This window comes from Rhinolophus hipposideros (assembly GCF_964194185.1).
Source record: "Rhinolophus hipposideros genome assembly, chromosome: 4".
NCBI classification, from domain to species: Eukaryota; Metazoa; Chordata; class Mammalia; order Chiroptera; family Rhinolophidae; genus Rhinolophus; species Rhinolophus hipposideros.
Window position 1 is genome coordinate 106,103,368 of NC_138050.1, and position 20,858 is coordinate 106,124,225.

The 20,858-nt window shown below is 46.7% G+C and overlaps 1 protein-coding gene across 4 annotated transcripts in view; it reads left to right on the forward strand.

Moving 5' to 3' along the window:
* Nucleotides 1–20,858, forward strand: part of CSMD1 (CUB and Sushi multiple domains 1) — a 1,600,646-nt gene that overhangs the window by 1,429,242 nt on the left and 150,546 nt on the right. For all 4 annotated transcript variants that reach the window (XM_081046432.1, XM_081046429.1, XM_081046430.1 and 1 more), the window contains 3 exons: nt 10,310–10,428; nt 14,165–14,234; nt 19,335–19,451. In XM_081046432.1, the coding sequence (XP_080902558.1) occupies nt 10,310–10,428; nt 14,165–14,234; nt 19,335–19,451 (306 nt within the window). The remainder of the gene's footprint in view (nt 1–10,309; nt 10,429–14,164; nt 14,235–19,334; nt 19,452–20,858) is intronic.

Here is a 20,858-nt window from a genome sequence, read left to right on the forward strand (position 1 = left end):
GTCTGTATGTATGTGACCCTGTTCTTTGAATTCCTTTAAGTTTTTCGTTTTGGTTTTTTTTAATCTTGTGTTTCATCAAATGGAGTAGGATGTGTCTAGGTGTGTGTATGTGTGCATGTGTGTGTGCACGCATGTGTATACACACACATGCACACACACACTTATTATTCACCCTGCTTGGGGTATTCTAACATTCTTGGGCCTATAGTTTGATATCTATTATTAGTTGTGAAAAATCCTTGGCCATTATCATCCCAAATATTCCTTTTGCCCCATTTCTCCTGCTTCTTCTGAGACTCCAATTACATGCCTGTTAGACCATTTGATATTATTTCATAATTCCTGTTTAGTCAGTTGTTATATTCACTAGTTTCTCTTTGTGTTCCAGTTTGTGTAATTGCTATTAACCTTTCTTCAAATTTGCTGATTCTTTCCTCAGAATACCCCAGTGTCAAGTCTACTAATGAGCTCATTAAAATAAAGCTTTGTCTCTGATATTTCCATTTGACTCTTTCTTATAATTACTGTCTCTTCACAATAATTACTCCCTCTCTTCATGCATGCTGGCTTTTCTGCTAGGTCCTTTAGCATCTTTCTCATAGTTATTTTAATATCTCTGTTTAACATTTCCATTATACGAGTGTGCTCTGAGTCTGGCAAAGGGTTGTTTTGCTTGCTTTCAGGTGTGTCTGGTCTTTTTTATTGGAGCTGGACACCATGAGTAGAACTGTGGAGACTGCTGTGAATGATGATTCCTGGGAACAACACTCCTGCTGCTGACACGTGTCCATGCCCGGGAATCACCCTCTGCCAGGCTGCGGAGTCTGCTCCCTCCAGCCAGTGAGCAGGGTTTCAGTCCTCTGTTGCTATGGTTACTTTCAGTGCTTCAGATTCTCCTACTGGGAAGCTGTCCTGCTGCGTGCTTAGTTTGAGGGCTTTTTCTCAGTGTTAGGTCTCCACCATCGGCTTTAGTCACCCTAAACACCTTTTCAGAAGAGGTGATCTCCCTCTAACTCCTGCCCCTTCCCCAGGACTAGGCTGCTGCACGTGACTCTGTGCTGAGCTCACGCTGCAGGCCAGTTGCTCTGTTCTCTTCCAGCCTTAGGGTTTGACATTTACTATGATCTTTATGATTAAAACATTTTAAATTGTGGAGTGAATAAAGTTTGCTAGTGAAAGTCAAATAGGTATTTTTAACTCCTTCTTTCCCCCTCAATGTGGAGGATATTGATTTTCTTACCTGAACATCTGTTGCACATGTTGTCCCTACCATTTTATAGTACGTTTCTAAATTTATTGTTGACCATTATGATGAGCATAAACTGTGGTAAAACCTGATTGAAATATTTGTTCTGGAGTACTGTGTGAATCTGCGTATTTCTGAGCATGGTGAGGGACCAGATTTACTTATAATACTATGCTGTATGGTGTTCTCTACGTCATTTAGTGTTTGAATGCACTTACTTTCATTAAACATTGAAATTGTTTCGGTGATGCTAGCCTGAGTGTTATGGAATACCAAAACTGTTGGGTCACAGTGGGTTTCTGAGCCTAAATGTAGAACAATTATATGGAAAGTATTTACAGATATTAAATTGGCATTATCTATACACATATAAACTCTCTGTGACCAACAATGGGTAAATCTAGAGTATTTGTCCTTATAGAAAACATGTTTCAATACAGTCCCACGTGCAAAAGCCTATTACTTTATTAACAAGTTATGGGCACTTGAAAATTACAATTATTCTCTTTTTAATTATACCTATGGTTTCAGGATCACCGTACTAACTTAAAAGTCATGATGTGAATCTATCAGATTCATCTCTTGGATGTTAAAACTTGAAGGCATTCTCTGGTCGATAGCCAGTCTTGCAAATTTTTCATGGTAAGTAAATTAGGCAATAAAGATGCTAGAAGCGGCATAAGAAGTGACTAGGGTATCTGTGACTTAGCCAGCCACCAACTCATCACTTCTAAGAACCTCGGTCCTATTAGACTTTGGATCAAGGCTCTAAAAACAGGGGAATGGATTGAAGTGGATGGTGAGGAAAACTTTGGGTGTGAAAACATGATGCAGTTTGGAAGGGGAAGTGAAACAGGGCTATTTCCCACTCTCCGTGCTCCTGGGCTCTCTCCACCTCCCTCGTCCGAGCCGTGGATTCTTCCTGCCCTGTGTAATCAGCGAAACCTTGCCTTCCTGCAGGGCTTTCATCCCAGTTTACCATGATCACGCAATACGTATAGCGGATACGCACTTAGCAAGAAAACCTTCCTAACCCTCTCATCAGCTCCCTCATTTGTATTTCATTTCTAAGTATCTAGTCCCCTAACTCGCGTCCTTCTCATGATCTCTGGCCATAACTTTCCACTGGTCTTTCTGTCTTTGCCCTCGTTAACACAATGCCGCATTCAAATTTCCCCCCAAATGACTCTGGTCAGAAACTCCATCCTCCTGCTAAAAATCCTCCCGTGACTCAGCCTCCTGTAACCTCCTGACCTTGGTGTGTCTGCAGGACGTGCCAACAGGGGGATGGCCCATTGTCGTCCCAAAGCCGTTTCCCTGGGTCAGACTTCAAACTGTCACTTTCACTAAATGCCCCCCCTTCTCCTCTCCTCTGGCCTTCCCCAGACCCCCCACTCACCCTCCAGTTCCATGCGGCCTGCACCCTCTGTGTGTCAGCCCCACTCCTCTCTTTGACCTGTTTTTATTAGCGTTTATTATCCACATGCTTCAATTATAACACCTTTTCTCTTTGTATTATTAGATTATTCTTTATATCCTTTAAACACAATTAGATTGTTAGTTCTTTGGGATCATAGAAAATGTTAACCTTCTTCCATCCCCATCTTTCTTTAATCTTGCTACAGGACTCAATAAATAGTGTTGACTCTGTGTTTGTTTTCAGATGATTTAATTATTAGGTGATAATTTCCAATTAGGCAAATAATACTTTAAAGAGATAAGGATAAATCTGTGATCATGTCTTGTTTTTGACGCTTCATTTTAAATGAAAACATAGAATTTACTATTTTAACGTCAGCAGTTTTTGATCTTTGTTTTCTGTAGATACATGTGATCCCTGGATTTCTAAAACAATTATATTTGGTGAGACTCTGCTAGTTCTTAGAGCTATGAATGTAAAAGCATGTGTGTTAGGCATTTACATGTGTACATACAGCCACACATTAAATGTCCATATTTTATTTGGTAATTATTCCCATTGGTCTATCTGATACATAAACAGTCTGAGAAGACTGTATAAATTACTGCCATTGTCATCATTTTAAACATACAATGAGTCTTTTGCTCAGAAACCCTGGAAATGACAAGAAATTCATGTGCTACTGGATTTATTTGTATGTAATTGAGGCCAAGTTGAAGTATAAGGTTTAACCATAGCAGGAATAGAAATCACATTTATTATGTGCACTGAGCCTGCCAACAGTTTACAAATAAGAAAAAAATGTTTCAGCTCTGCATGTACGCTGAGCTTCTTAGACAATGAATAAAAACGTAGTTTCTATTCTTAGGATACTATTTTATTAATTAAAGGACTTCTCTCTGGAAATGTTATTTGCTGCCATGAAGACATGTTGATTCATTGAGCCCTGTAGTAGAAAAGTCTGAGTGTACAGGGTGACACGTGTATGTTTTTATCTTTGTGATCATGACATTTGTCATATATTTCATCTACTGTCAACTTCCTATGACGTCTCCCTACATGAAGTTGTGACTTCTTTATTCACCTGGTTTCCGACACATTGTCTGACCTTTAATGCAACTTCTGATTTTACAGAAATTATCAACAACACTTTTGTCTTAGAGTGTATCACACCTACATGCATATAAAGATTTTTGCCTACTAGTTTTATGCAAAGGAATCATTATTATTTAATTAAGTACACTAAACAATATGCTCAGCAATTTTTTTTTCCTTTACAAAACTAAGGGCTGCCCTATGTATTTTCTGTAGTTGTCGCCATGACCTACCTATGTGCTGAATGCTCACGTATCTCCATGTTTGTTCTCCCGCATCTGCTCCTGCCTGTAATCCAGCTCCATTGCTCTCTCCATCAGGTCTCAGGTCTGCTTTCCTCTCCTTTTGGTTATTATCTTCAGTATTGTTTTGAGCTGTCCAGTCAGAATGACAGATTGTTTTTTGTTTTGTTTTGTTTTGTTTTGTTTTGTTTTGTTTTTTAGTTATGAAGTTTGAAAACCGTAGCCAATGCCAGTCAAAATGAAGACAATGCTAAGTTGAGAAAAAGTGCTCAAAGTCAGTTCAGCTGTGTCTCCAAAGGTCTCATTTATCCTGCTGTAAACATTTGACCAAAATTGAATGTTTATTACATGCTTCAAAATCATTTCGTTTTGGAGATTTAAGCAAACCCTTCTCTGAATTTTGCTTAATGGATTTACAATAATGGCTACAGTGAATTTCTGAGACCCAACGGGGTAAATTGTTATATCATCATTCATAACTTTCACATTTGACAGTCAGTGGTAGGCAAAGCCATTACACTATGCATTTGGTCAATTAGGACACTGGTCTTTTTACTAACCTGGTTTTACGACTTCCAAAGGCTAGGTGCATGGAGAAAAAAACTTTTTTTGCTACCTTCTAAATTAAATGACAATTTTATAAATTAGCAGATTTCTACATGTCCCAAGTTTTACATTTGAAACAATCAGAATATACTTCTGTGGATAATACTAAGTAGACGCTATGATCATGAAGTGTTTCTCCCTGTTTTCTTGTTTCTTCAGAGCAGTAGGTCTAATCCCTTAGAATGCACAGTGATTACCTTCTGATTATCTTCCCCGTCATCAGGACAGCTCATGATGCAGAATCGGGGGGGGGGGGTTGTGAACCCCTCTTTTAAAGAAACATCACTTACAGCATTTGCTGTCTTACCATTTATGGTGTGGACGATAAGTATGCTATGCTTGGAAAAAACGAGAAATCCTTTCTATAAATTTAAAAAAAAAAAAAAAAACATGCTTCCAATGTGAGCATTATTCTCTGAGGTGTCACTGCTTCTGAAAAATTAATTTTGAATTTACCTATCTGAGAGTTGTGTTTTATAATTGTATTTTAGGAAGTCTTTAGAACAGTTCTTATATGTGTATGTATCTTTCCACATGTCTATTTTTGTGTCTAAATGAATACCTTTTCATTGAGTAGTTTTAAAATTTTGTCTGTCACTTTTGTGATACTCCCAGCACGATTTAACAATGTAAACTGTTTCCTCTGCTGAAACACCATTCTTCTAAAACTCCGCCCAAAAGGAGCATATGGTAAAGAACGAGCTCCTTTTAGACACTTTAAAGAATGATGTACATGCTCACGGACTTGCACAGCCCTGCTGTCCCGTTCATATTCAGTGTCGCACACCACCTGCCTTTCTCTGCACGTCCTCGTGGTTTCCCGTTTTGATGAGCATAACGATTAAATGCAAATAACTGGGCTCATCCTTTCCTTTCACCCCGAGATCTTCAGCACGCCTCATGCTGTCCCTAACAGTCAGAAAGTTCACTGTTTGTTTGGTCTTCTAAGTTCCTACCGCTTTGCTAAGTCCCATGGTTGCTAGTATTTCTGGCACAGCCGGCCTGCTCTGTGGTATTTGTATTTTGCGCCAGCAATGGACATGGTTGACCTTGCTCTGAAATGCTTTTCCCGCTCCTGTAAGCACAGGAGATGGCTCTGCAGAGCTGTAATCTGGCTGTGCTGCAAGCCCCACTGTGTCTGGATCTGTCCTGTGCCAGAGTCCTGGTTTTTTAGCCCCCAAAGTAAAAATCCCCTACTCACGATCCAAATCCACTCTCAGGGCCCCTTGAATCACTCTTGGGGTTGCAGGCAGATCTTTGCATCTTTGGGGGACAAACGCTGTGTTTGGGAAACACTGGGGCTCCGGTCCAGGATGGTTCAGTAGTTCAAGAAATATTTGAAGATGATTGTATGAATTGTTTCTCTACTTTGCGAGTTAATTTCTGTGTGAGTGTCTGTGGGTGTGTGAGTGATATCACTAGGACATGTTGCTACAAATACTAAATATCGTAGTGTTGTCCTGGGTACGTGGTGACAGTAGAAAAACAAGGGAAGGAAGTGTTACTGGCTGCGTCTCAAATGCCGAGGTCTGCATATGGCTGCTTCCTGGGTCTTATATCAAACACTAATGGAAATGATTCTTGTATGTTTTTCATTTATTCTGCTATTTTATTATAATTCCTGCGAGTACAGATACAAATGCAAGTTACTTTTTTCACAGGATGAATTGGATTTACACATGGAATTCAAAGAAGGAGAAAATGAAACTAAATTTATATGCAATAAATGCATTTAAGTCAGCATATAATAGACAAATATAATACATAAATAAAAACTCATTGTGTGTAAAGGAAAGGGCAGTTAGTAACTGAATTTAATTTTGAATTACTTACCATATTTCTTTGAATTTCAAAATATTTTTTCTGTTCATTTTGAGCATTTGGGGTCATTGATGTTCTCTGGTCTGTCGTGTCTGGTGTGTACTTGAAATATTCCCAAATGCTGAAGCTTTTCAGTATAAACTAGCTTTTCAGTATTCCTAATTGTAGTTAGAAATTTTATACCAAGACTATTTTAGGTACATTTTTTCAGGGTCAAATAAAAAAAAATAAGTGACATATGGTAGTTCATCTTGCCAATCTGTGATAGGAAAAAATGAGTGAAATTTAACTATAGCTGCGATCTATATTCTAAAGTTAAAAAGATAGACATAAATTAGACTTATACCAATAAAACAACTTAAAGACCTAAGTGCTTATTTGTACTTTTTTTTTTCATAATTAGCAATTTTATTATCTATGAAAAGCCCCAAATGGCTTGAGATTCTGTGCTAGGACTAGAAAATTATTGCCACTTAACGCATGTGGTGTTTTACGCTTTTCGAGCGCAGCCATCTAGGGAGAGATGAGCTTGGAGTTAGGAAGCCCTGCGATGGCCCCAGGCCTGCGGGTCCCACCCGGCGCCCCGGCCCGGGCTCCGCAACCCGCGGGCTCAGGGCCAGGGGTGCCTGTGACGATGCCACGTGATCTCGAACGCACGATCCCCGTGGGAAGTGGACACTTGGTGTGTGTCACCCTCCGAGTTGGGGGACAGGGAGGCAAAGCGGTGCTTCCCAGCGTCCACGCGTCAGGACCGCCAGGGGCGGCGAGCCTCGCGGAGCCCGACTCCGAGCTGGGGTGCGGGGGCGTCTCTCCCCGGCCCCGCGTGCGGTGAGAAGCGGGGACGCCCAGGGCGGTGGCCGGCCACCCGTGGGGACCGGGCTCCGCGGGCCTGCGGCTGGAAAGCGTGGCGGGCGCCCCGGCCGGTCCGCCCTTGGGGTGCTGTCGGCGCCGGGTCTGTGAGCCCCCGGAGGGCCCGGCAAGGCGGTGTGGCTGGTGTGCGTCCCGCCGTCCCTGTCCGGTGGCCCCACGCGCGGCCTGCCCCGTCCACGGCCTGGGCCCAGAGCCCGCAGTGGGAGTGGATCCTGGGGCTGCCCGCGCTCTCAGAAGCCCGCGCGCTGGTGCCTCCCACCTTGAAATTCTGCATAGTTTCCCTCTGCCTTTGCGTGGGTCTTTAAGGCAGGGAGCGCGGGACAGTGCACACGCGTGTCAGCAGGCCGTGCGCGTCCGCTTGGCGCGGGACACAGTGGCGTGGCAGGCGCGGGACCACAGTGGCGTGGCAGGTGCGGGACCACAGGGGCGTGGCAGGTGCGGGACCACAGCGGCGTGGCAGGTGCGGGACCACAGTGCGTGGCAGGTGCGGGACCACAGCGGCGTGGCAGGTGCGGGACCACAGCGGCGTGGCAGGTGCGGGACCACAGTGCGTGGCAGGCGCGGGACACAGCGGCGTGGCAGGTGCGGGACCACAGCGGCGTGGCAGGTGCGGGACCACAGCGGCGTGGCAGGCGCGGGACCACAGTGCGTGGCAGGTGCGGGACCACAGCGGCGTGGCAGGTGCGGGACCACAGCGGCGTGGCAGGTGCGGGACCACAGTGCGTGGCAGGCGCGGGACACAGCGGCGTGGCAGGTGCGGGACCACAGCGGCGTGGCAGGTGCGGGACCACAGGGGCGTGGCAGGTGCGGGACCACAGCGGCGTGGCAGGTGCGGGACCACAGCGGCGTGGCAGGTGCGGGACCACAGCGGCGTGGCAGGTGCGGGACCACAGTGCGTGGCAGGCGCGGGACACAGCGGCGTGGCAGGTGCGGGACCACAGCGGCGTGGCAGGTGCGGGACCACAGCGGCGTGGCAGGTGCGGGACCACAGCGGCGTGGCAGGTGCGGGACCACAGTGCGTGGCAGGCGCGGGACCACAGCGGCGTGGCAGGCGCGGGACCACAGCGGCGTGGCAGGCGCGGGACCACAGGGGCGTGGCAGGTGCGGGACCACAGCGGCGTGGCAGGTGCGGGACCACAGCGGCGTGGCAGGTGCGGGACCACAGGGGCGTGGCAGGTGCGGGACCACAGCGGCGTGGCAGGTGCGGGACCACAGCGGCGTGGCAGGTGCGGGACCACAGCGGCGTGGCAGGTGCGGGACCACAGCGGCGTGGCAGGTGCGGGACCACAGCGGCGTGGCAGGCGCGGGACACAGCGGCGTGGCAGGTGCGGGACCACAGCGGCGTGGCAGGTGCGGGACCACAGGGGCGTGGCAGGCGCGGGACCACAGCGGCGTGGCAGGCGCGGGACCACAGCGGCGTGGCAGGCGCGGGACCACAGCGGCGTGGCAGGCGCGGGACCACAGCGGCGTGGCAGGTGCGGGACCACAGGGGCGTGGCAGGTGCGGGACCACAGCGGCGTGGCAGGTGCGGGACCACAGGGGCGTGGCAGGTGCGGGACCACAGCGGCGTGGCAGGTGCGGGACCACAGGGGCGTGGCAGGCGCGGGACCACAGCGGCGTGGCAGGCGCGGGACCACAGCGGCGTGGCAGGTGCGGGACCACAGGGGCGTGGCAGGTGCGGGACCACAGCGGCGTGGCAGGTGCGGGACCACAGGGGCGTGGCAGGTGCGGGACCACAGCGGCGTGGCAGGTGCGGGACCACAGTGGCGTGGCAGATGCGGGACCACAGCGGCGTGGCAGGTGCGGGACCACAGGGGCGTGGCAGGTGCGGGACCACAGCGGCGTGGCAGGTGCGGGACCACAGTGGCGTGGCAGGTGGCCGAGCCCGCGCCTGTCCCCACGCTCCGCGAGTCCTTGCCCCCGAGTTAGCTGAGGCCGCGCCGCCTTCCCGGTCCCGCGCGCCGACCCGCAGTCCCGGGCGGTCACTGAGCTCACGCGTGGAACCGTCGGTGTCCTGCTGAGAAGCAGAACTCGGGGACCCGTCCAAGGCGCCCTGGAGCCCTGCCGCCGGCCCACGCGGAAGCAGTCGGTCCGGCTCCGCCTCGGCTCCCCTGCGTGACCCGCGCGTGCTTTCTGTCCCGGGTGTGAGCAGAAGACGCCCTGGAATGACGGAAGACCTTACCTGCAGTCGCCATTCCCAACGCTTTTTTGGCTATAAAACACCATGATGCACGTGTGTTCACTGGTGTGATAACGGGATATGTGTGTAGGTATCACTGTTACTAATACGTAGAATTAATTTACCTGATATTTTAGGCTAAATTTCAGTATTCTGATACATTGTTTTACAAATTGTTGGTGCCTTCGCCAAAGGCAGGTCCCCCTAACGGTTACAGCTGACGGTCTGCGAATATCGGTCCCGCTCACCTGAGAAGAGGCCTCTTAGGAGATTGTTTTTGTTTTCTTAAGTGAGAGAGACACAGAGAGAGAGAGACGGAGAGAACTTGAATATGAAATATATTTTTTCATATTATGTTTTTCTGAAAGAGAATTTCCAGATTCACACTTAACATTTTTATAAGGACTGTTAAGTATGTTTGAAAAACAAAACAAAACAAAGAAAATCAAGAGCACAATATCATGTGGTTTTGGATATAATAAGACACAGTTCTTCAAGTATCAAATTGAGTATGTGTTAGAATTGAAATGTTTTATATTAAATGTGGAAGTAACATTTTATTTAAAGAAATAACAGAAGAAGTTAATATTTAGAAATGGAATGAAATGAAATTTAAAAATGAAGTGAGTTCGTATTACACTGAAATAAGTTAACCTTAAAGAACCCGCTCACGTCGGACTTCAGGTTCCGCGCAGCCTCCCCGGTAGGAGGAAGGAGGCCGAGTCAGGGGGTCTGTGCCTGGGGCCCGGGGGGGCCCGGGGCCAGCGCGCTTGCTGTCCCCGAGAGGAGCGCTGGCCCGCAGGCCTCTGAGCGGCTCTGTCTTTGCACAGCGGTAGGTCTGGCCGCCTGCCCGGAGCCCGTCCTGCCCAGCAACGGCATCAAGACCGGCGACCGGTACCTGGTGAACGACGTGGTGTCCTTCCGCTGCGAGCCCGGGTACACACTGCAGGTAGGCCCGGGAGGGGGTCTGGGGGCACCGGTCCGCCCGCCCGGCGTGGTGGGCCCGCTCCGGCCACGCCCGCCTTTGCCTGGTTGTCGCGCGTGGCGGGCAGTGGAGCCGCGTGCCGATCCAAGCGCCGTGGTGGTGGCAGTTGTGACGCGGGGGTAGCTTGTAAGAGGCGCGGCATTCCCGGGAGTTGAGCCTTTCCTTTTCATCATTATTTCCTTCCGAGATGTATGTTCTCCCACCAACTGCGCAGAGAAAATTCCAAGTGACACAGTCCCTTTAACGGGCCTGCGCTGATGTCCCCGTGATGGCATCTGCCCTGAGTCACGTGTCTGTCCTGCTTTGCCCACGGCTCTCACGGGTCAGTCCAGCCAATGCTCTGCCAGGCAAGACACTCAAATGTTAGGTGTAAATGATTTTCCAAAAATAAGTAGAAGTTTTCCTAGTTTTTATGTAAAAAGTGTTTTATACGAAAGTTTTAGTAAACTTTTTATAAACCAATGTGTGGCAACGTTATCACTTTTCTGCTATTTCTTTTCTGGTTGAGCCATAACTAAGTTTACTCCCAGCATAGTTTGTCTTTTGCTAAGCACACTTCTTACCTAATTCTCCCTGCCAACCACAGATAGCGATAATCCAAACATGTACATTCCAAAGTCCAAAAGAAATATTGAATCCTACGCATGTGTCTAACCTCCAGTTAACTCGGGTAATAGGCTGCTTTTGGCCCACAAGTTTGAGTAAGCATCAGGAATGGCACCTCAGTTAGTGCATGTGCCCAAGTAAGTGCCTGGCACAGCGCAGACGAGTGACAACAGCAGCAGCTAACAAACCCCGATGCCAATGGGGGCCCACCCAGCACCCCAGCTACTAAACCCCCTGTGATTCTACACCAGCCACGTGGTGTGGGCACCAGTCTTTCGCTGACAGGGAAATGGAAGCTGAGGGAATGTATGAGAGAGGGAGGGAGCAGAGGGGCTGCAAAGTGGGCGTTGGGGGCTCACGTGGGGCCACGGAGAGGGCGCGGGGGGCAGGGAGTAGCCCAGGTTGTGTAGAGAAAACACCAGTAAAATACCTAACACACGTCAGCAAAAGAAAACCAACATGGATGCTGTTACCAACAACGTTGATATGTAAAGGCACCGTCATAAAAACAACCTACCCCCACATTCTGTACAGCTTGGTGCCCCCCCAGAGTTGTGTTGACTCCACAAAGCGAGGCGCAGACCCCCGTCCATAAACCACCAGTAGGTGCTGACTCAGGAAGCTTTGCTCAAAGTGCTGCCCTTGAAGCAAGTTTCACCCAGCTCAGTCGGCTCCTTAGACAAAGCTTTCCTGTTTCATAGGTTCCAGTCTGAAGAATCATGAGGCACATCCCAGGGATTTCATTCCAGGGAACCCTGACGTGCATATGTATGCTTTTTTCTTTTCTTTTTCTTTTTTTTTTTTTTTTTTTTTTTTGCTTCCATGGAAATTGACTTAAACCATGTAAATATTATGTTGTCTCTCTTCTCTCCCAGTGCCCATGTGCTAATAGCTGCTCTGGTCCATTTCCTTTCTATGCATTTATGATGCCCCTTTGCAAGTACTTGAGTGTCTTTTTTATAAGTGAAACTTCTACAGCCCTCAGAGGAGCAAACAGAAAGAATTATTTTGTGAGGACCTTTCTTCATGGCTGATTTAATATGCTTAGAGTAAGGCCCCCAGACACATCTGCAGAGCCAAAGCAGACCACTTACTAGTTCTGTGTTTCAAATGCAAACTAAGTTTATTTTTGTTTGTTTTTTCATTACAGACAGCATCAAGCTTTGAGCTCATATGCTGCTGTTTGTCATGCACATGAGTAAAACATTCTGCATTTTCTAAATTGCCAATAAATGACAATTGTGGTAACCCATTAACATATTTGGAATAACAGCATGTATAAATTACATGCAATTCATGAGAATCATCACTGCTTGCACGGATTACACACAAATATCTATAAACATACGTTCCTAGTGACATTTGCGGACATGGCAGAGAGGTGCTGGGACTTGACACAGGGGAAGAAAATCTTCAATATTGCAATGAATTATGATTTCCATATTCCCTAGACTTGCTTTACTGTTCTTTTAAAATATGGAAAATAATTCCCATTTTAAGCTATTAAAGAAATACACAGGATTTGGCCTTGTTTTGCATCTATTATCTGGAATCATTAATATGAAATGTCTGTGCCAAAATCAATAGCTGAATATGACCTAGATTGGTAATAAATGACTGTTTTATTGCTAGTCATCAATAGATATCTTTAAGGCTTTGCACTTATGTTTATCCATAATTGAGAAGCACCTTTATCAAAGATACTTGAATGAGTCAGAGAATGCATGGACACAGAGCATGCACTTCAGCAGGAAAAGTGCTGTCCAGAATGTCTTCTTTACAAATAAATATAGTCCTCCTTTACTGTAACGACTTTGCAAAATACCAGGAAGCATGAGAAAGCAAGCCTATGGCAGATGAATTGCATATGAAATGTTTCTCAGCTTAGAGAATCGGTTTGTCATCGATAATTGCATTAGTGCAAATACTTGTCTGATGTGTTCCCAGCAAGGCTGGGAAGCAGCCTTGTTAGTTAGCACAAACTAAAGATCGGGTTTTCAAGTGCCTCTATGCCAACTGTGGGTTGCAAATGGAAAGGCACAAGGTAAGCACACATGGCAGCTAAAACTACCAAGTAACAATGAGGGAAAAATAAAATTAATAGTCTGCACACACAGGGATTCACTACTTTCTCATTCATGGTAAGAGAGATTTCACCACAAAACATTTCAGAATTTAACCTTGTGTTCTTTGATTTTTAAGAGAGGAATAATGGAACAGAGCTTTTGGAGATTGAAAGTTGACAACTTTATATACAAGGGGTGCCAAAAAAAATGTATACTAGTGGATATTTTGGTCAACATTGCTCAAGCAGTATGTCTAAACACTGATGGAAACCACTTTGAGCACCTCTTGTCATTGCAGAAGTCAAACGTGACTTAAATATTCATCTTTTGTTATCAGTATGTATTGAGTATTACAAGTTTAATACAGTTTTCCTTTCTTAAAATGTGTGTACAGTTTTGGGGCACCCCCTGTATTTAAAGGATAAAGAGATCCAAGTGATAAGGATTAATTTCATGAATTCGGCAGCTTATGAGGCTGTCTGATAATAAAATGAATATTTTGTTCCCTTTTTTGATGAAAGAGGAGCTGACCCAGTTTTTTTTTCTGAGCGGTGATGATGGTGCATTATGTGTGGGAACCACTGACAATCTGAAAACGTACCTTTTCCTACGCAGATACTGTGTTTCTGACATTTCACCCTGCAAATCAATACCTAATATTTCCTAATCACTTTCAGCCTCTCGGAACAAAAACTGTAAGTTCTGATGATAAAAAACAAAACAAAAATAAAACATACTTTGTACAATTCATCTTTAAGCATTAGGAAAGGAGCCTGGCAGAAATACAGACTGTTGAAAGGAACAATGGAAGGTTTTTAGAGAGAAAACGTAAACAGTGGATTCTTGTTTTTACTTTGATTCAAAATATGTGATTCATTAACAAACAGTAGTACCAATAGATTTGAACATTTCTGAAAATGTTTTCACTCTGTAATCACATGCAGACAAAATACAGATATTGTCACAAACATTCAATCCTTAATGACTCCATTTTCATTTACGTGAGTTTGTGTTTTCCTCTCCACCAGGGCCGCTCCCACATTTCCTGCATGCCGGGGACTGTCCGCCGCTGGAACTACCCGTCTCCGGTCTGCGTGGGTAAGGAAGCCCGGCTGGATGGCTCTCTGTGCGCTTGTACCGTCGCTGTGGCGGTGGAGTCGTACGCGGGGGTCTCCTGGAGTGTCCCAGCTTCCCCAGGCCCAGTGCGGCCTGAGAGCCTGGGCCCTGGACCTTGGGTTCCCTGTGCCCTGCAGTGACCCCCGGGGTCCGCACTCCCACAGCACAGCGCCTGTCCCACTAGGGCCTCAGGCAAGAGAAAACAACATCAGCTACACTGACCCTGTCTTTGTTTAAAATATTGATATTTGTTCATCAAATATTTGGTATTTTGATATCCCCAAATATCACACCACCATATCCATGAGGTGCAGGCACCCTCAAAATTCGCCCTTGAGGGAAGTGCCTCTCGCCTTGCCGGCAGCCCAGGGCAGGGTCCATCTCCAGGGGTACAAGTACGATGACCCGAAGTCGTTTCTACCACGGGGAGGACGCCTCTCCCTCCCGGGGATCCGTAATGTGATTTTGTGTCATTTAATGCCCCTCCCTCAACCCCAAGGACCTTAAAGACAGTGCCCGCCTCCCTCACCGCTGTCCTGTTAACACATAGTGATTTGACTGTCAGTGATTTGACTACAGAATGACCAGTAAATTCCTGACTGCCGCCAGCATGCGTCGTAGGAACGGTTACCTGCTCACTTAATCCTGGCCCCTCCTGCTTCCAGCCCCTGGATGTGGCTGCGGGGTCCCCCTCCGAGCCCCCTGGTCTCCAGAATGCTGCTCTCAGGCATGGTCACACTGCAGGTGATGTTCCCTGAGAGAGGTCACCTCTGCATGAGCAAATGCAGGCAGGTTTAAGGCCACCATCCCTCCTTAAATGTGTCCCCTGAGCTACTCACACACTGTTTATGACCCATTCTGCAGAGGGAGGTGACAGCATACTATTGTTGGGGTCCCCACAGGCCAGGCGAGGTGACCTCTCTGTTACATGTTTCCAGAGCCTCATGTCTCCACATCACGCACACATGCTGGGCATTAAATGCGTATCAGTGGTACATGACTTAAGTACCTTGAGCGGGAAGCAGATGGAGCTGTGTACAGAGGAAAATCAAACTGAGCCAAAGCATTGTCACAGCCCAGACTTCCGCCCCTAGGAGTCTGGTCCAGGACCCAGAGCCTGTGTGAATGGCCACGGTGCCATGCTTGTGTGCAGGGAGCAGTGTCGCCCAGTGACTAGCACTTGTGTTTTTCCATGGAAGTGATTTCCTGGTAAAAATAAAGCCTAGATGACCACGTCACCTTAAAATTTGAAGTGATTTGTATGAGATTTAAAATCGCAGGTGTAGTTTAGACGGGAGAAGCGAGAGGATGGAAGGGTACTGGTGCTGGGGCCCTGCCTCCTCCCTTCCTGCCTTTCCTTCCACAGAACACCACCCTCTTATTTATTTCAAAACAGAGAACTTTCCCTTAAACTTGGGCATTTCGTATTTTAAACTTGGAAATAAAATCAACTCACAGCAGGTATGCAATCAGACAGCATGCCTTTGCTGGCACTTTACATTATGTGGGGGGTTATCTGTTGCAGCAGTTCACCTGGCTCAGCCAAATATAAAGACTTTTCTTTCATTTAACTTGTCTGGTATGTTAGCAAATGTTGATGCTACGTCAGCTGCCCTCACACCTGCTTGCTTCTAATTCTGCACAAGGTTGAGGAACAAATTTTTTCACTGGAAAAGTCACAAGCAGCCTACAGTAAACCCCCAGGACTGGTGACTGATCTGAGACACATTTGTGTTTCTCAGCTGGTTTCTTGAGATGAATCCAACCTGGGAGACTTTAGGACTAGACATCCATAGAGAAATGATCTTTTACTTATTAGCTCTTGTAACTCAAGTCGTAACTTTTTAAAAATAATAGTACTAATGAAGACAACTCATATCAAAACACTTCCCGACAGGATTGTGGCGGTCAAGCACCCTCAGAGTTTCAGCCACATTAGCTATTTTGAGCACCGCAGCCAGGCCCTGCGGGGCCGAGCCTTTGGCCAGCCCAGGGCCCAGGGGTGTTTTCTGTATCCGTGGTTCGTCCAGCAGGGTTGCCATGGAGTCAAACTCCTATGTATTCAGAGCAAAAAACTAGGACTCAGCACAAAATAAGAGACATGAGTCCAGGAAAGTGTAAGATCCCCAGATGTGTTATAAAAATAACACCTGTCCTCTAGAGATGGCTCATTGACCAATAACTCACTTAATATGCTATTTAACTAGCAAAGGGTCTGGCTCGAGGGTGTTTCTCCAGCTAGAGGTAGGAAGTCAGTCACCACGCGGTGGTGAGCAGGCCCGCCCTGGGAAGAAGGCTGGACCCGAGGGGGCAAGGGGGTGACAGGGAGCAAATGTTAAGTAAAACAAGTCCACTGATGGAGTTTTTAAACTGCCACGAAGGGAAAAAGATGGATGCTCCCTTTTTCTGGGAGCTCTGTATGCCCATCCAATGATTCTTGTTTTTCAAACAAACAAAAGAACTGCAGGGTACCTAAGTACTAAGAGAATTAGATTATCACTGTGTGCCTGACAGGAAGCACATCCAGTACCTGCGCCCGCACACCCACTTCCCACGACACTAATGGTGGCCTGTGGGAAACAAAGACCTAACTGGAGTGGTGCCTTCTGTCACGCAGGCCCTGGGTAGCCACTCACGGGACACCGCCTCAGACCTAAAGTGAATTCATACACAGAGGCTTATATTTATAATTCCAATCTTTTGTCTTTTTTTGATAAATATTATGCTCAGAATAAGAGGGGCTTGTAAAAAATCACCTTCATTTCATGTTTCCTTTCCTGTTTCTGTCACTGATGTGGCATTTTCCCACCTGTCTGCACTGTAGTTGGACGTACATACTTATTGTCATCGCAGGTTTAGGAGCCCTAAAGGAACAGGTTACTGCTGAAAACATTCAGGTCTACCACTCATTCCTGCCAATATGTCTTCAACAAATCCAGTAGACTCAGGGATAAAATGCCAGCTGGAACCCACAGTCTTCCCTGCTTCCCTCGGGGCGTTGGTCCCAGGAGCCCCACAGGCAGCGAAACACGAGGCTGCCCGAGCGCCTTGGTGTGTACAGTGGGGAGTGTTTGCACCAGCCCAGCCCTGCACAGCAGCTGCAGCGGGCCGTGCCCTCACGCCCTCGTCCTCGTGAATCCAGTGCCCTCGCCTGACATTCAAGCTTTGCTTTGTGCAACTTCCTAAGTACTTTGGGTCTGTGGTGGGTCGAATCCACAGATGTGAAACCCTCCGAAGAGGCGGGTGGACTGTCTGCCCAGACACGTGGCATCTCCCACTGCGAGGTCACCTGAGAGATGAGGCCCTGACTCCGAATAACAAGGTGCTGTGCAGGCCTTGGAGGGAGTCACTCCTCCCACAGAAATATGGTTCTAGATGTTTTTAAACTTACATTCTTACACACAGTGTGGAAACCCAGACTGCGATCCCCTAGCTTAATCAATTACTGTACTCACTAGACTTGAGTTTATAAGACAGATTTTCCCTCATATCAGATTTACCCTCCACGGATAAAGCTTTTCTGCCTCGATGGAAAAAGAAAAGGAAAAAGAAAGAGAGAAACCACTGCAGATTCTGAGAGATCGCTGAAAGGCTTCTAAAATGATTTTGCTTACTGAGAGCTTGGTTAGCCTCTTTTACTTAAGAGGTTGCCATGTTAATAGGTCACAGTGGTCTAATATTAGAGTATCATCTGCTTCAATCTTACTTCTTGGCATGTTTGGTATGAATCAGCCATGTTTTTTTGTAATCAAACCTCAGCTTTCATATCACAAAGTTTGAATAATGAAGTGAGTTCAGATGTGGGGACTTCTGAGGAGAAAGTGGTTATAGTTTGCGACATTCTAAAATTGGAAAGAATTCTGAAGGTTACACCTCCTGGTTCAAACTTGAGTTCTGAAACTAGACAGTGGAAATAATATTCTGGTTGGGCTCCTTGCCAGGTGAGTCACTTTCAGTAAATTTCTTAACCCCTCAGGCTTAGTTTCCTTGCCTGTAAAATGGGGTAATAATAATACCAACTTTTCAGGGTTGTCGTGACAGTAGTGACGCAGTGTGTTTCCCCAGTCCAGTAGGTGGCCCACTGTTAGCAGCAACGAGTAGTGACTCATCCCACCCCTCAGCGCACAGCGGCTGCTATCCTGGAAGTCGATTAATGCCCGACTAAAATGCACTGGATTGAGTAGCCTGCACTGGGGTCTCTGTGCCCCAGTACAAGGGGCCAGAGTGGGTGAAGGGATCAACGGTACAAACCTCCAGTTACAAAATCAATGAGTCGTGGGGTGGAATGTACCGTGATGACTACAGCTAACAACACTGTGTTGCGTATTTTATAGTTCTCATCACAAGGAAAAATCTCTGCAGCTGTGGATGGTGATGTTAACTGACTTACTGTGGTGATCATTTAGCAAAATCTATAAAACATCATTATGTTGAAATTGTTAGAAAGTTATATGTCAATTGTATCTCACTTTAAAAAAGAAAGAAAAGAACATTACAAGGGGGGAAACACTGATCTGAATATTAAATAAACTCTCAATAGACGCTCTTCAGCCCCCCTTTCTCAGCCGTTCCAATGCACAAATTGTGCTAACCACTCAAATTGGACTGGACATTGAATAGAATTCATCCTTCTTGGACCATGCAGGAGGCATTTCTGGATCCTCCATGAAACTTGTTGTAAGTTAAAGAAACGCTTGCCTCTTGTTAGAAATCGTGTTGACCAAACTAGCCTTTCCTATATGCAGCAGCTACGTACCATTTATCGAAGGCCTACTAGGTGTCTGGATTGAATTAGTTATATGCACATAATTTTTCATTCGATGTTCAGAACACCATTCATAACAAGTATGATTGTATTACATTTTAAAAACAGAAGAAAACACAGTTCTTCAGCAGTTGACACTCAGGGGAGAGCCTGCCCATCAATAATTGAAGTGCCCTGTGTGCTGCATGTGCTGTAATCAGGGCGAAAAGTGCTTCTAGGGACCTGCTCTTCCGAAGCATGGAGGAAAGAGCCGGTGAATGAGCAGTCCTTGCAGGGAGCGGTGACCCCCGGAGCTAACGCCCTCTGTCACTTCACAGCAACCTGCGGGGGCGCGCTGACCGCCATGGCGGGCGTGGTCCTGAGTCCGGGCTTCCCTGGCGCTTACCCCAACAACCTGGACTGCAGCTGGACCATCAGCTTGCCCACCGGGTATGGTAAGTGGAAACATTTCTGCATTCCTGAAAAGTCACCTTTTAACTTCTGTCTTGGGGAAAAATCCAGCTGAATAAGAAACATGCCTTACTCTGTTGACATAACTGTGTCTTTAATGGAAGGTGGCTTACAGATTTGAATAAAGCCTGGGTAGAATGACTTCAAGAACAGAAAGTTATTTGAAAACTCAATTCAGCTATGCAGGTCTTTTCAAGGCAAATTAAATTAGCTGAATGATGATATGCTAGGCCCAGGAGTGCCTCCTCATTCAGCTGTCAGTCTAGCTATGATCTGCCTTCTGGAATCTCCCCATGGAATTCAGTATCGGCTGCTATTTGTTTTAAATAATGGTCAGGCTTTTTAAGGTTGTGACATATTTTGGTGGTGTTTTTATCAATTTTTGTAATTATGTATTGTATTGATTTAGCTTTATGAAAATGGCTCTTTATAACATTTAGTTTTCAACTTTCAGGTTATTCATTTTGAATAATTCATAATACGAATTGTTTCGTATGCTAACATCTCATCCCAGCCTCTTTCAGAAAAGCGCGGTCTTTGTGACATTTTGACTCCCTGTCAGGCCTTGCACTGTCTGCCTCATGGTTTCCTTTGTTCTTTACTTAGTTAATTTTGGTTTCCCCTGTTGATTTTCTCCAAAGCAGCACACTACGATAGCTGTGCCAAATTAGAAATTCAGTGTGCATGACATAATAATTGACAACTTATGAACTAAATAATTCTTTGGTTAATAAAATGTTGTGAAAGGTGAATGAACATAATGGACATCACTGCCCTAGAGGAGGTCATATTTTTTAAAGTTTTCAAAGTGTTTGCCTTAAGGACCCATGCCCAGAGTGGCAGCACGGTAGGCATGTGCCAGGGAAGGGGGGTGCCACCTGCTCAGCACAAGCAGCCAAGAGGAAACACATCCCTGCAGGCCTGGCCCACCTTGGCCACGTATAGGTACACATATGTGCTTGGACAGACGGGACACATTACAGCAGGGAAAGAGGGCAGCATGGAGGGGCAGCCCCACGTGTGAGGGTCACGTTCACTGGTTTCACAAGGCACCACCCACAGGGCATGTGGGGTGAGCAGGGGGAGAGTGTTCACAAAAGGAAAACAGAGTCTCTGTTTCTTCCCGGTTTTTTCTTTCAGTTTTGCTTTTAAGGCAGTAATTCTGCTCTGTGCTAAATGAAGCAAAGGCCTTGGAAAGGCTCGGCCCAGCATGGGGTCAGCGATTCTCAAAGGTGCGGTGGGATCTGAAGACGTGGACACGATGGGTGCAGTCCTCCGAGCCAGGCGTTAGGGGCTGAATGGGAGATACACACACCCCGGCATAGTCCCGCGGGGTCTAGACGGCCACATGCTAATTACGCAAAGGACCATAGTGGTCGGGAGCAAAGAGT